At 39.5% G+C, this 16,373-nt stretch overlaps 1 protein-coding gene across 6 annotated transcripts in view; it reads right to left on the bottom strand.

Moving 5' to 3' along the window:
- Positions 1–3,186: 3,186 nt before the first annotated feature.
- The window catches only part of znf469 (zinc finger protein 469), a 377,504-nt gene continuing 364,317 nt past the window's right edge, over positions 3,187–16,373 (bottom strand). For all 6 annotated transcript variants that reach the window (XM_081356733.1, XM_081356735.1, XM_081356732.1 and 3 more), the window contains one exon: positions 3,187–15,778. In XM_081356733.1, coding sequence (XP_081212859.1) covers positions 4,260–15,596 — 11,337 coding nt within the window. In that variant the 5' untranslated portion in view covers positions 15,597–15,778 and the 3' untranslated portion in view covers positions 3,187–4,259. The remainder of the gene's footprint in view (positions 15,779–16,373) is intronic.

Here is a 16,373-nt window from a genome sequence, read left to right as displayed (position 1 = left end):
ATACTGTTTTAAGTAGAAATTATACTGTTTTCATACTGATAAGTACCATAATAACACAAGTGGTAAAGCAATTCATCTTAAGTGGCCTGTCAATAAAACACGGCCAATACTCGCATATAGATGGTGCACATGGTCAAAACTTGATGTAAAAAACCTTTCATTGTAAATTATGTGGTAATTATTTTTTTTTTTTACTTGCAAAATCCACATAATGTTATAATGGATGATTAAAAGTTTTACTGTAGCATTTTTACAGTTTAAAAATTAGTTTGTAATTTTCAAAAAATGTTATATTGAATTAACACATGAAGACTTTTTAATGAAACTGACAGCAGTGTAATGTAAAATGCATTACTTGCTACTAATTATGCACTACTTATCGTATGCACTAATTATAATGGTCTGTTTTGAATTTTGAAGTGAGTATTGCATTCAAATGTTATATTAGTTTCAGGAATTTTGTTTCACTTACCATTAAATTATTAGATATAAATATTTATATTATACCATTATCCATTGGAAAAATATAATATGGGTTATCTGGGTTAATTTACCAGAACATGCAAATGATTAAGTACATTATTAGGCATTATTAAGCATTACGAATAGTTTTCTATGCAGTCGTCATAAAAAGTGTTATCCAATTCTTTTTTTTGTTCCATATTCATAAAACAGTAATGGGTTGGAAATAAAACCCACTTAAATGCTGAAGTAGGACTGATTTAGATTTTTAAGGCTGTCCTTTGTTTGGTATTATGATGAAGTGCTGGGGGCCTGCGGTGATGGCTTTTCATTCATGCCTTTATCCTGACAATCATAACTCATGCTGGTTTACACATGGGCATCCTCCATTGAAGGCATTACCTGTGTTGCATTTCCTGTTTTCCAGCACTGGGGAACCATCTCATCACATCATCTTTACTCGTTATGATGTAAATGGATGACAGCCTGGTATTATCCCCCAAATGAGTCATAAATTAACAGCAAAATGACTCACCCCATCCCCATCCCCCCCACCATGATTAAATATTGTGTTGTGGCAATAGGGAGCTGAAAGCTCTCCCCGAACCAAATAGTCACATTTATCATTTTTCCTCCCGCTGTCACTCTCCATCTCTGACATTGGGGCAATGTGATGGAATTCCTAGTAATTTTCCATCAGTGCCAAAGCCGTGAGTGGCACTATACGCTGCTGAATGGGGACTGAGGGTTGCTGGGATTGAAAGGTGAGATTGAAGATGGCCTCTGTTCCCTTTAGACTCCATGTCATTACCGCTGACCAGTCGCCCATTTCTATCTGGCCCTGATCTTCAGCCCTCTGTGAGTGGCAGTATGGCGAAACTGATGCTATTTTCAGGGCCAGCCAGTGATAATGTCACTCCACTTCAAAGAGCAAAGCTGTGCTGTCTCCCAGGAGATTTTGCTCAAAGATGAAATGATCAGAACAGCCATGACAAGGAGATGTACAATTATTGCTTGGCACCAACAAACAGCACTGGGAGAAAATGCAATAAAGTTTTTTTTTTTTCCTTGAGTGATTGTCAATCATGCAAATCATCTGCCCTGACCATTTGCGATTTCTTTTTTTTAATTATTTTTTTTTATTCTGCATATAAATTCACCCATTAGTAATCAGTTACTGTAGTTTAATGAGCACCTTGCATTGTGGTAAAATTTGCTCAGAATAATTGAACTAATCACTGTTTGCATAATTAAATTAACATTTAATCATGATTTTCGCTGCATTTTTGTTTAAACCCAAAAGAGTAATCAGTGGCAATTACAAGATTCACGGCTACAGAAGCTTTTTTGTGTATCACATGGTATGATTGATTGATTAATGCATTAGACCTCACTGAAATATAGCTGTCTTGGAAATGCTTCGCTTTTGACGCTTACTGAGACACATTATGAATGCCTCTATGATAGCTAAGATCATAATATCAATTTCACACTATAATATCTATCTTTCTGCCTGCTTAGCTTTGTCATCTCCTTTTTAAAGTTATCAATCCTTTTCCTTCCTCTCTTTCTTCTACCAGGTGCCTCCAATACGGCCCCTACATCTTTGTTGAAAGCCAGGGAGTTCCCTCACTGCGGCGCTCCCATTACAGCTGTTGTGTCTTATGGCTTTTTATTCCTATGTGAAGGTGAATAAGGCTCATGTAGGGATACAAGCCACTAAACACACAGTGATAAATCAGCTTGAAAGGACTTGTCTGTTAGTCCTTTTCTGACCAACAAATAAGTTCATTAAACAGCCAAACTTTATTCCCTGTTGTTTGTGATGTGCGTTTGCTTAAACAGTAGAAAATCGTATTTGGGTAATTATTGTGCATAAATGATTATGGAATGATGTGCCATTGTTTTTGAGCAAAGTCAGTAATGTTTACTCTAATTCTGAATAACTGGGTTTTTTACTGTCTAGAGTTATTGTCAGGGAATTTTTTTTTTTTTTTTTACGAATTAATAGATTTAGGAATACAAATTTGCATAAAAACAGTGGGGTTCAAAAGTCAGACCATACTGAAAAATTAGGATTCAAAATCTAATTTAAACTTGGAAATAATCAAGGTTTAGGATTTTGAGATACTTTACAAAAAAAAAAAAAAAAATGAGTGAAACAATATTAACAATTTGAGATACTAAGATACTATTCTCAACATTCTCAAATCATGCTGGATAACATGATCATCAGGTGTTACAACAAACTTACGCAGTTCACATAAGCTTGAGTTTTTCACTCTAATTGTTATGCTTATGGTATCATTTGAAATGGAAAAGAAGCATTTTTACTAGTGGTCTTTGTTTTGGACCCCACTATCCACTTTATTTTTCAGGTAAGAGATTTGTTACACAATTGCTTTTGAAAACGTCTCGTCTTTGTCCGGATCAAAGCTGTCATTCTCCCTACTAAAAACAGGTTGTCAACCCTTGATGGCTCTATGATCTTCACATTTTCATTGTGAATGTCAATTTAAAGTGATCATTAAATGTGAATTCAAAGGATACATTGCAGTTCTTGACTGGTTAAAAAAAAAATTTGTACTCGCCTATTGCACACTTCACACAGTTCATTCTTTCACATTGCATTGTGATAAGTTATAAGCACACTTTCATTTTGACAGATCCACAGCATGAAATAAGGAAATCACCAGAATGACAAAGAAACAAAAGACTTGATGCAAAAAAATTTAATAACCAAGTTTATATGATGCACTTTGATCCACTCATAAGCCTTTAGTAGGCTTTGTATTTTGCTTTCTTTTTTTTTTCTCTTCATCTTTTGCACATTATTAAAATAGAACTTTGACATTATGCATTGCACTGGAAATAATCAACCTACAATATTATACAATATAAGATACATATAAACATGACAAAGCACCGATGATCGTGTGGGGTTTGTGTATGGTAACATCAGTGCATGGGAAGAATTCTTAAGGGTTTCATGCGCAATAATAGCACCTGAGTTCATATTATAGATGAAATCAAACTAAATACAGTTTTGGAAAAGGCTTTTCCCTTGCCCTCCTCTGAACAGATCAAATTAGGACACAACTAAACCCTTTCTTTTTGATTGATCTTACACAGTATGTTTGTGTAATTTCCTCTAAAACTTAGTACCAGCAATGATTGAATGAGTGTAATTGCTACATGTTCCCTTCAGTTATAAGACATTGTGTTCACATTACACAAAATATAATAATAAAATAACATAGCACCAATTAGTGATGATACAAAAGCTAATACTAATGAGTGTCTCCGCAATACAGTAAAGTAAAAGAGTATGAAGGAGTAATTCTCTGAAGCATATAAAATAAAGCACATTGACATGATTCAGACTTAGGATGTCTTTTGGTCCTGTTGCTAGGAAAACATCTAAGACCATGTAATGTTAAAGTGTCATGCATTATTTGGAAAACAAATATTCTCAGTTCATTTTCAAGTAAATTCTTTCCCAAAAACCTTTACTTTGTTGCTGCTGAAATACAGTCTCTTAGAGATAATGCTCCGCTATAAAATAGAGAAAATAAATTTGTAACCAACATATTCATCCTATATTCATACATTTTGTTGTTGGTCTTCACATATATGTAAATACACATTTACAAGAGGAATGCAATAAAGTGACTAAACAAGGAGTTAAATTATTTCACAGAGGAGGGCCATACAATCCAAGTATCATGAATACACTGCCTTAACTTAATCACATGCCTAGTGGATCACTTAATTACCTCCTCGTTAATAGCATTCATTTAATCCTTAATTGATTCAGAAGTGTCCTTCCTTAAAGGAATTTTAAAGCTAGTTAGTCTTTGGCCAAACAGCTGGCTGAGGAGGTTGTTCTGTGACTCTGCAGTACGGTATGAGTGAGTCTCTATGGATCTGACCCCTGGCTTGGACCGTGATTTGTTAAATGAATTGTTCATGGTGGAGATCCTGGAAGAAGGGGAATGGATGGGTCTCCTAGGAATGTTCTTTTTCCCTTTGCAATCTCCGGTGAAGTGACGTACAATCTCAACCTTTTTTGGTGAGAAACTATCTACAGAACCTTTCTTCAGGTGAAGGCCCAGATTAGATGACCCTATTTTATGCTTGGAGATTATTTTGTTACTGACTGTGTCATCCTTTACTGATGTAAGCACTGGATAGTCATTGGGAAGTTCATTTTTCCTTTGTCCATCAATATTTTCAAACCTGCTGGGTCTGAACTTCTTTTTGGCCCTTGGGTCAATCCCCAAATTTTCCCTTGCAGTTGGAGATTGCGTTCTCTGAGAGCTGAGAGGTGTCTTAAGATCTTTCCTCTTCTTCTGTTGCCTGGTTGAATCCTTGTCTTCACATGTATTAGAGCTGTTGGTGTGATGTGCAGAATCAGTGGTACTTAGGTTATTTTCAAGACTTTGTTTCATAGTTTCCTCAGATTTGACCATAGTTATGTGCTTAGTCAGAGCAGTAGTCAGCTGTTCACTGTGGTGAGTCTGAAAATCTTGTTTATTTTGATCCTGCTTCACAGATGCGAGTTCAAAGCCATTACAAGATGAGAGCCCTTGCATGCCTTGTTTTGGTAAATTTATGTCTGTTTGACCGCTCAATTGAATGGTGCATTGACTTGAGTGCCTTATTTCCCCTTGTTCACTTGCATTTTCAAGACTTAATGAAGTGTTTGTCTCCACCGTGTCTTCGTTAAGTTTGGTAATGCTCGAAATGTCAATCTCGGAAACTAACAATGTTGTTGGAATGGTGCAACAGTCATCTTCTATTTTGACATCACAAATCTCTGTCAGAGCTCCTTTGTCTGTTGCAATGACCTCCCTGGGCTCATCTGCTTGTATTTCATAAGATGGAGAAGGGCTTTCATTTTCTTCCTTCAGCTCTGTTGATGGAAGACTCTGTTCCACAGAATCTGTTTGCACTGTACACTCAATAATATCCCTGGCAGGGAAGTCCTCAGCCTCATCTTCAATTTTCACACTGGTATTGTTTGTTTGCGTTGAATGTTCCTCAGTACAGTTCTTTACAGTGTCATCTATGATGGGCAACACTGATTTGATGCCTTGCATATGTGACACTGTGATGTCTAAGCTGCTCTCAGTTGCTTTCCTTTTCTTGCTTGATGGTGTGTCAGATTTATCATCTTTTGAATTAAAAGGCTTGCAAGGTCTCACAACTCCCTTGAACTTGAAGATCTTGTTCCCTCCAGTTAGGTGTTTCTCCATGTGACGATCAAATTGTTCCTTTTTTGAAAAAGTGTAGTTGCAGGTACTGCAGATGAACGACTTCTTGATTACATGCATGACATCAGCACAGAGTTCACAAGTATATAGTGTGGTGTGCTTTGAGTCTGGCTCATCTGTCTCGTCATGTTCATTTTTAAGGTGGTCTTTAAGCTCCTTTGCCTCTTGGTAGGACACTGGGCATTTGTGACAAAGATAAATCTTTTGCAAGCTGTGGACCACTAAATGGCGCTGGAGCTTGAAAGGCTTTGGAAACTGCTTGCCACAGTGGTGACAGTCCCTTGAAGGGTCCTTGCAGTTAGGATGCATCTCAGCATTTTTAGAAGAAGTCTCTGCTTTAGATAGAACCTCAAGCGTTGTCAGTGCGCAGTGCTTATTTCCTCCCCCAATACTCGTTTTAGTCTTCAGAATTGTGGAAGACTCCTCTGGAACCTTTGGCTCTTGTCCATTAACATCAAAAGATGTCCTTCTCTCTTCCTTAGATGATGGTTTAACATTGTCTCTTGCAGGTCTGCTGTGCCGATGCTGCATTATTGAAGATATGAAGTTCTTCACAGCATTTTCTTGCATGAAACACCCAGGCATGTCCAAGAGGGAACTCTGAGACTGCCCTCTTCGCGCAAACTGTGTGGCATGCTCACGCAAGTGTTCATTGTACATCCAGACATCTGAAATTTCTTTCAAACACATCCCACAGGTCCAAACACCTGCTTTGTTTTTGGCGTGTTTCTCCCTGAGATGGTCCCTAAGCTGTTCCCGGGAGGTAAACTTGCGCTGGACACACATATAGCAAGTTGGGGGAGGTGATGGATTGTGAGAGAGCTTGTGAAAGTCGAGCTCACCTAAGGTGAGAAACCATGTGAAACACACCTTGCATTTGTACTGCTTATCCTTTGGTTTGAGTCCAGGTTCTATGCGTTTCCTACACTTCCTCTCCATAGGTTTTTTGCAAGGTCTTACAGGGTCTTTCAGTTCTGTGCTTGCAATTGTCGCAACCAAAGGCACATCTTTCTCAGGCTCAAAAAAGGATACAGGAATCTGAATTGTAGTGTCATGGTTTGGTATCTCAATGCTTGGTGAACAAGAGTCATTTTCTTGAACACAGACTAGTTGGAGAGGGCAAGCTGTATCAGGAACCTCTGGTTTACAATCTTCCTGAGGAACTGATGACACTGTGTTTTCTGGCACAGCGCAATCATGTGAATCATCCTGGTGCTCTAAGGATTGTCTAATTGTGCCATCATTCTCACATAAGAATTCTTTAATGCCAGTTGCTGCATTTTCCTCGTAATCAGCCTGGTGATCCATTAGGCCATCTTTTGAATGACAAGCGTTCTCTGTAGAGCTGTTTACTAAGCTTTTGGGAGTCGCTGCATGCATGTTATCATTGTCGATTGATATGGTTTCATATTCACATGGGTCATTTGTGCCGTTGGTGAACATATGTCCCAACTTGTTTTCTTTAGACTCTGCATACTTGTCAATAAAGGCACCAGTGGGAGGACAGTCTAAAACTAAACAGGACAGTTGTTTTTGCTTTTTGTTGCTTTTACCATAGACCCTTGCACATTTCTTTCTTTTCCTGTCATCATTTCTTGGGAATAACTGAGAAAAAGTATTTTCATCATCAAAGAAAGTCTTAAGATCAGGTCCCATTCCTAAAGTACCAGTAAGCATATGACTGTCTTCTGTGGGAGAAGAGGTGTTCTCACGCTTAATATCCACAGAAGAATCCCCAAGTGGATAGTGGATATCTTCTGTCAGAGCATATTTTGGGTTATCACAATACTTAACAACATCGTCAATGTCATGTGTGTTCCCTTTCTTATGCAAATTGGAAGTCTCTGTGGAAGAAATTGTTTCTTCCTTTTGCTCTTCAGTGCTGATAGTTATCATGCTGTTCTGTTCCTCTCTCACATTGACTTCATGATAGCTGTGACTGCTACCCGGAATCTGTTTTTCAGGTGACTTAGGAGAGTTTTGTTGCACCATTGAGGGGGAATCTAGAGATATAGCCTGCAACATATCTGTTTTAAGAGTACTGAGTATTTCATCTGAAAAAGTGTCTTGCTTTACCAATTTTGAAGAAAACATTTCACTGCGTGTGTCCATGGTATTGATACCGTTATTTGCCCTTTCATTAGCAAGAGTTGTCTGATCAGTATCACAACTTTCTGGGATCTTTGACATATCAGAATCACTTGCAATCCCTTCGAAGATCAAATGTGCATCTGTTTTCTGTCCTTGTCCATCTGAGATTTCATTTCTGTTTAAATGTGAGAGAACTGCTGGACCCATAACATCCATGTTATCTTTCAGTGCTTTTTCTGTTGGGTGTGACATATTATAAATGGGCTTAGACACTTGACTACTCATATTTACATTTTCATTAGGTGAAATCCCTTCAGTCTTTACTACATGCTTGATGGCTTTATGTCTTTTAAGTCCAGGATGTGTACGAAAGAACATTGCACATATTTCACACTGAAATTTCCCATGAATTGCATTCTGTGTACCACCCTTTTTAGGTGAGGATTTTGTCTCACTTGACTTTAGACTCTGTCCTTCATTTTGGACAGATGTGCATGCAAGACCCACAGATACTGCTTTTTCACAAGGTATCAGAGGTTTAGATGTCTCCTTAACATCTAACAATGACCTTTGCATTGCATCATGCTCATTGGTGATCATCTGATTGTCCATCTTCTCAGAATCTACTTTCTTCAGAAGTGTGAGTTGCAGATCCGTGTAATCAACAGTTTCACGTGGAACATGAGTACCATTAACATGAGTACCATTCATGTAACTCTGGTTAAGGTTTGAGACTTGTTCAGAGTGAATTGTAGTGACATCCTCAACATAATTACTGCAGGAAGCTGATACATTTGAATATTTAATATCATTTTGGATGTTTTCATTTATAGAGTTTTTGGCTATTTCAAGTCCAATCAGGTGGCCCTGGATATTTGGCTCTGGTTCATTTGCATTATACGGTATTATACTGGATGACAAAGGTTTATCAAGAGAGAAAGCACAGGCATTGAGGATGTAATTGTCTGTGGAGTTTGATTTTACATCAGACTGGTCATTTCCTTTGTTTAAACATTTAGAGGTGAAGTTGTAGTCATTGAAGCATGTTTCACTGTAATTCAGGGGGCTGAGTTTCAAATCATATAGTGCACCTGTATCCTGAGAGCCATCCAATGGCCTAGAATGCAGAGAAGTCTCACCAAAAATTTGTTTTGAGATTATGTCCTCCACAGCAGAGCTAGAAGTTTTACTCTCTGTGATTTTTACTAAATCCTGATGGGGAACAAGTGAATTATCTAATTCTGGTGTTGCGGAATCAGAAGTATCTACTGACCCACCAATATTTTTGTGATCTGAGTTTTTGTCTTCCAGGTCTTGTCCATTTTTGCTCAGTACAGGGGTAACTGTGCCTGGTAGTGAACCATTATCTCTCAGTTCACAAGGGCTTTGGATAGAGTTGTGAGAAAACTGTGGTGCTTGAGTCACAGTATAAAGTTGAGGACTTTGCTCAATGTTCTTCTGTTGATTCTCTTCACATTCTGATTGCACAGGAAATGTCATATCAGGCATGGCTCTCTCCACACTCTCTGTACAGTCATGTTCATTTTGAACTACAGGACGATGTTTAGGAGAAACCACCCTTTGTCTATTATTTAATTGTGAATGGGTTGACAAAGTGGCTTGACAAAGAGGAGACTTGATGTTTGAAAGGGGTGGTTGGACGTTTATATGAGAGGGACAGTCTGTTGCTCCACCTGTTTTGTCAGATGCCTGCCTGTTGCCTTTAGAAATGAGTTCTGGCTTCGCAATTAGAGCTGAATCTTCATCACATTTCTGTGTTTTTTCAACACACAGCATGTTTTTGTCTTTTGGTATGGCTGGGGATGTTGAAAAGTGTGATATTTTGGAGAAGTCTGGACTATTGGTAATATACAGTGAGTCTTTAAAGTCAAACTGTGCATCACACTCAGCATTCTCGGTTTGGCTGACAGATGACTCACGCTTGTGCTCATATCTAGACACTGAAGACTTCACTGATTCAATTTCATTTGAGTTCACACAACATTCAGTTTGTGGACTCGTAAAGGAGCTCTCAGCAAACTGTTGTTCATTAGCTACTAAATCTTCATTATGAAGTGTGTCATTACTACTCTCATTTAGGCTGGCTTTTGTTTCATTTTCTGACTCTGAAATGTCACTGGTTTTCTCTTCTAGTTTATCTGAAAATGCAGTTGTCTCCACTGAGAACTTTGTGAGCTCTGCTTCTGTGTTTCTAAATTCTACATATTCAGACTCAATGTGTTCTGAGTATTCATTGTCTTGTTTTTCATGTTCCTCAGGAACCACACACTCTTGATTAGGAGATGACTGAGGTGATGTAAAACCTGAAGACAAAGAATCTGAGATTACTTCCAGGCTCTTCATCAGATTTTCTGTGTAGATTTCATGTTCAAGCATCTCTTCTGACTTATCCAAGCACTCATTATTTTCTGTTTTGTCTTCTTGGTGCAGAGGTGAACTGTTTTCTGTGTTCAAATCAGTGAGCCCCATGCTGCCCTTTATATCCAAATGTTCATGTCCTGAATCAGTTGGTGTGTTGATAGTAGATGAATGTGTTGGTGTATGAAGACCTTGCTGTCCACACATCAATCCAAATGAGAGTGGACTAGACCATGGTAAGTCAGGTTCTGAGAACAGTGCTGAATTTGAGTCTACTGGTCTGGCAATATCCAGGTTCTCTGAGGAACAGTTTATCTGTAAGCGACTGCCCTCATCTTCACTTTCAGGGTCAAGTCTCAGTGGAGAGAATTTGCTCATAGTAAGCTGTTTTGTTAGCTCACTGTCTAATGGTGGAGGGCTGCTGAGCTTGGCTGTTTGCAGCTGACTCTCAAGCTCTGTAACAATTCTTTTTATTTCCAGATCATCAACTGACACGCTGTTGAGATTAGGAGTGTAGTCTGTTAATTTCTCTGACAAAGCAAATGGGACATAGTTAAAATTGGTCTTATTCTCATTTGAGTCAGAGTCCTCTTTGTACTGAGAAATCTCATCTGGTAGTACAGGACTAACATTAACCATCAGATTCCAGTCTCTCTGTTCTAAGAATGGTGAGAATGACGACTCAAAAAGTTCCTTCTTATCTGTTGTGGTTTCCAGAGGACTGAAGCTCTCTTTGGCAAGCTGAATATCTGGATAAAGATTGTTCTCAAAACCTCCCACAGAAAGGTCGCCAAACATTGACGTTGTGTCAAAAGAAAGAGGTGATTTTATAAGACTTTGATCATGTTCCGAAGGATAGGGAATGAGACATTGCACATCCTTTTGAGCTGCATCATGGACTTTTGAAGGTGATAAGCAGACTTTGTCCACAAGTGAAGTGCAAAAAGGTGGGGGTTCAGAGAATAGATAATTTGAGCTTCTGTTAGCTTCTTCACTTGATGTGGTGTTATTGATGGCTTTCTCAAAAATGGGTGCTGAAAATTCAGAACGGTTTGTTCTCTTGTGGGATTTACCCTTTGATGCAACAGCATCTTTTGTAAAAACATGGCTAGAATCTCTATTGTTTGTCGTTTCCATTGGACTCAGTGTTATGCCAGACCCTCTTGGTGATGTGATATTTTTTGGGTAATCTTTTTTGAATGGCTCTTCCGTGGTTGCAAGAATTCCTGCCTCAAAACCATAGTGGTCCCCTTTTCCCTCTATTTCCACTCTGGTGGTTTTGAATCTTGCGAGGCTGACAGTACTTTTAGTCATTGTACGCTCAGATGCAGTCTCTTCAGTCTTACAGATAATGCTTGCACATTTTGAAGTAGTGAATTGATCCTTGTGCTCAGTGAGTAGTATCTTATCAGTGCTGTACCTTTTGGTATTTTTTGTGAAGGTCAAAGCAAGTGATGTGCTAGACTCTTTTATCCTTGGTGGGGATTCCTTGTACAGATTCTGCTCAAGCGTGTCTTGATCTTTCCTCTGTACTTCTGTTCTTTTCTCAGAGTCTGAATCTGTATGATCAATACTTTTTGGGCTGCCAATACTATCGCTACAAATACTTATTGATGTGCTGAGTTCACTGCTTGTGGAAGACCTACTGCTCCGTCTTCGTAGCCTTTTGTGACCAGGATTGTCTTTCATCAAGGATGGAGAGACGTCAAAATCTTTCTTGGCATCAAAGGACTCATTTTTGTTTTGTTTCCATGAACTTTCCCGGCTCTTGTCAGCACAAATCCTCCCCTTACACTCTTTAGTGTATGTGTACTTGCAGCGAATGCTCTGGCTGAGACGTCCTTGACTGGCTATCTTTACAGGCTCACAGTCGTCATCTGAGTCAGAAACGTAATCATATTCCCTGAAAGTAGGGTTCTGCACTGCGGGAGTCACTCTCTCCATCACAAGTGAAAACTGCATGTTTTTAGTGCCCTTTACATGGAGTTTATGCAACTTGTTCTTTTGTTGAACAATTTTGTGAATAAGCTCTTTACTCCAGCTTCCACCTGTCCTTTTCCTTTTTCCTTCTGTTGCTATTGGTTTCTGAGCCGTTGGAATTTTGTTACCACAGGTGGATCTGGGACATGTTGTTTTAACTAAAGCTGTGCTGCTTTGCAGGCTTTTAAGCCCACATCTTGTAGAAAAATTGCTTGATAAAAGAAACTTAGAACTGTAATCATTTTTGTGTTCTGTTTGTTCTGACTTTCTTGCTTCCCACTCCATTTGTGTGCAATTTGACTCCTGTGACTCTGTTGGAGAGGATTCTGCTTTAAGGCCTTCCTTTTGTATCAACTCGTGTTGGTTTTCTTTGTAAGGGATATCTGTGTGTTTGCTGTCTAAACTAAGGCTGTCTAAGTCTGAGTCAAAAGGATATTTGCAGTGAGTTTGAGATCTCTCACTAGATGTTGATTCATTGTTAGTTCTACCTTCAAATATCGTGGAGTCTTTGGTAGTCAAAGCCTGTCTTGTTGATGTACATTTAGTAGTGGTGAGGTCATCATCAACAAATGCATCAATAAAGCTGCTATCAATTTCTGCGTTGTCTGACTGATAGCCTAGTCCATTCAAAGCCTCTGTGATAAGGCTATCCAATTTGGGATCCTCCATTTCTAAATCTGGCAAGGGTGCAGATGGTAGCATCAGTTTCATTGAATCATCTTTTATATCTCCTTTGGTTTCATTATCTGGCACTATTTCCCCATTCTTGTTCAGTCCAAGCAGAGACAGATGCAAATCTGAAGAACTTCGCAAAATTGCATAACTGGATCCAGATGACATGGCTTTTGTGTGGTCCGTCTGAAACTTCCTTATTTCTTCCACTTTTGGCACATCTTTTAAGTCATTTTGTGCAAATGTATGCTGTCCACAGTATTGCTTATGGTCAAGAAAAGAGACAAGGTTATTAAAATTTTGATCACATTGCTTGCATGTCAGAAGCACATCCAGTTGATCAAGGTTTGCTGAGACTAACGATGTGGCGAGTTGGTGGGCAGAGTATGGAGGTGGGGGATGGTTTTCTGTTCTGTAGGTCTCCAAACAACCTTTTCCATTGTCCATGTTGGACTTTGAATGCCTGTTATGTGGCATGAAACTTGTCGTGTTTTCTTTGGTTCGCTCTTGTTTATAGTGCAAGTCTCTGGAAGCTTCTGAATGGTAAAGATGCTGGTTAGTGTTCATGTTATTAGATGATATCAATACCTTATCCTGTTGCTGCTGAAAAAACTGAGGGGACAGAACCTTTGAAATTTGACTGTCATCAGAGTTACTGTTGACAGAGTTTGTAGAGGCTGGGGAGAGTGATGAACATGTACTGCTAGATGCTGGATTTTGAGTGGGTGAACGTGAAGGAGAGTCATATGGTGACACCATCTTCAGCCCTAAGGGTGCTACATGTAATGGATGGTAGCTACAGTTTCTTGATGTCACTGGCACTGGGTGATTAATACCAAAGTATAATGACTTATTCTTGGCATCACCCACCTGGCCTTGATTTGTATCCACCTTATTTGTAAAATGACTGGGTGGAATTGTGTTGCAGCCTTGTTTGACACTGTCCTGCTTTTGGTTTGAGAAACCATCATTTATCTTTTTGTTGAGAAAATTGTTAGAATCTTTATGGTTGATGTTTTTGTGTGGCTTATTGTCATCTTGCCAATCTGATGGGCCTATCAAAAAAGTAAGCTGCTGATTGCTCAACTGCCTGGAGAGATCAATCCTATTTTGGTTTGGCATTGCAGTTGTGAAGCGTATCTGCTGCCAAGGCATACGGCCATTGATGCCAGTGTTTTGTCTTTGTTCTGGTGCAGTTTGGTACTGAAAGGGGTAAGGCGTGGAGGTCTGGTCTATGAGTGGTGGTGGAAAGGTTTTGTTTGTGCCTTCCCATGGGTGTGATACCCTGACGTGGTGTTTACTGGCACTTTTGTCAAGAGGCCCTGGGCTGATGTGAATACCATTATGTGGGGGGCTAATTACGTGTACTTGTGAACTTGAACCTTGTGCAATATTTCTAATATGATGAACACTGCCTTGAATAAGAACTCTCTGGCTGGGAGTGCCATTTTTAAGATGACAGCCTCTCTTGCCCACTACTGTGAAACCTGTGTCCCTGCTGTCTATTGGACTAAAAGACTCAGATTTATCTGAAACACTCTTACTCTGCTCTGTTTGCCGAGTACTTGATGCTGAGCTCTCGTCATTGCTGGGAACAGAAGATGACATACCATGTGGCGTCTGCATGTACTGGGGTGGTTTATGGTGTAACTTGTATGACTGCCTGTCCTCTACCTGGTCATTACCAAACTGTGCACTAGTTTGCATGGCCTCATGGCCCTCTGAAGAGGACGGAAAGGAGAATGAATTATGGGAAACCTGGTTAGGGACAAGAGAAATATCATTGTAATCTTGAGACGGTGTATTCCGATCACTGGGAAAGGAATCAGAGGCTGACTCCTCTAACAATGGGTATCCATACTGAAATGGCACAGGCATAAAATTTCCATTGGTCTTGTTCAAGTCCACAAGGTTGTTTGGCTTTTGTGAAGTAAGGGAAAAATTTGTGTTTCTGAAAGTCCTATCTGGAGACTGCCACGTGTCTGTTTTACTCAGCTGAAAGTCAGGGAATAAAGTTTCATTGGCAGGTTGTGTACTGTTGCTCTCGATTGGGCTGGGCTTCTTTTGCGGAATAGATGGTGGATTCTGGTGAGCAGGTCCTCCAGAGGTGGCACCAACAGCCTGTGAGGTAAAACTTTGGGAAGTAAGGTTAGGTGAGCCCTCATGGAAGCATCTGAACTGTAGTTCTTCCTGCTGCAATTCGGCCTCTCGCTCTGGAATACTTGGCACATGGAAGCGGTAGCTGCCTGAGACAGGACCTCTGTTGGACTCAAGCTTCTTTGGAAGTGAGACTTTCTGCTGGGGATAGGCTATCCCAATTGTGGGATTTGAACGTGGGTTAGTAATACTCAATCTGTACAACTGCTGTGGGTTGCCACGCTCTTTCCCCGGCTTTCTACTCTTGTCTTTATTGCGACTCTTTCCACTTGGCGACTGAGGGCTGTCCTTGCCGCTGGGCCATGTCCTGTTGCTATTGAATGAATGATTCTGCAGTGACTTAAAATCAATCTTTCCAGCCTGCTGTGGGCGAATTACAGCCTCACGTTGCTGCGTGTTGTCCCTCTCTTTTTCGGAAAACTTAGCAATATTGTTCACAGCCTGTGGCTCCAGACTCACATTTTGAAAGTGCTCAGGGGACTCTATTAAGCTTTTGTGCTCCACAGCCCCCTTATCCTGTTTTTTGGACTCATTATCCAGCTCTTTGGCAGCCAAGGACTGTTTAGTCTCTTCAGTCATGATGCCAATGTGGCTAGTTCAGCACGCTGGTCCTTATCTGCACAGGCTGTGACATGGACACATTGTGTTTCAGTCAGAATCAATAGATCTGCAGGAACAGAAGCTTGATGTACAGGATTATATCCTCTCTCTCTTATTTCTTCATTTCCCCAATGATGGAATGTTCATGTCATTTTTGTGATCTGAAAATAGAAGAGAAAGGATAAGAAAATGTTATTCTCACTTTAATTTTCACATTAGGTAATACTGCTTTACAAATATGTAATACACGTAATGCTACAGAGAAATGTTATATTAACAAAAATACTATACAATTCAATCATTATAAATAATTGTGAACTGTAATTGCATTTGAATGCAGAAATTTCACTCAGGTGGTAAAATGTTTATTTTTTAGCATCGGGATATAAACTGAGACAAGCAATTCCACTTCTCACCTGAAGAGGGCAGAATTGCATCAGTTTTTGCATGTGGTCTACATCTCATTCACATAAATCAACAAGAATAGCAATTTAAAACATGAAACTGTAAACAAAATGTACTGCACTAGAAACTACTTCATAAAAGATTCAGTTCAAATACTTTTAATTGTGTATGACCTTCTTTGGGTGCTCCAGACTTTGCTTATATTCAGGTTTACTTTGGCTAAGAGTGTTTTGGTAGTGGCCAGACTATAAGCAGCTGAGAGTTTGGCAGAAAATTGTAATTTCTCTGCTTGGAAAATCTGTACATACGGTGCTTTTCAACTGCGCACTTTCAGCATCTGACACTATAAAA

This window comes from Scardinius erythrophthalmus, assembly GCF_964197995.2.
Source record: "Scardinius erythrophthalmus genome assembly, chromosome: 24".
NCBI classification, from domain to species: Eukaryota; Metazoa; Chordata; class Actinopteri; order Cypriniformes; family Leuciscidae; genus Scardinius; species Scardinius erythrophthalmus.
The sequence above is the reverse complement of the archived record's forward strand: the minus strand, read 5'-3'. Positions and strand labels throughout refer to the sequence as shown.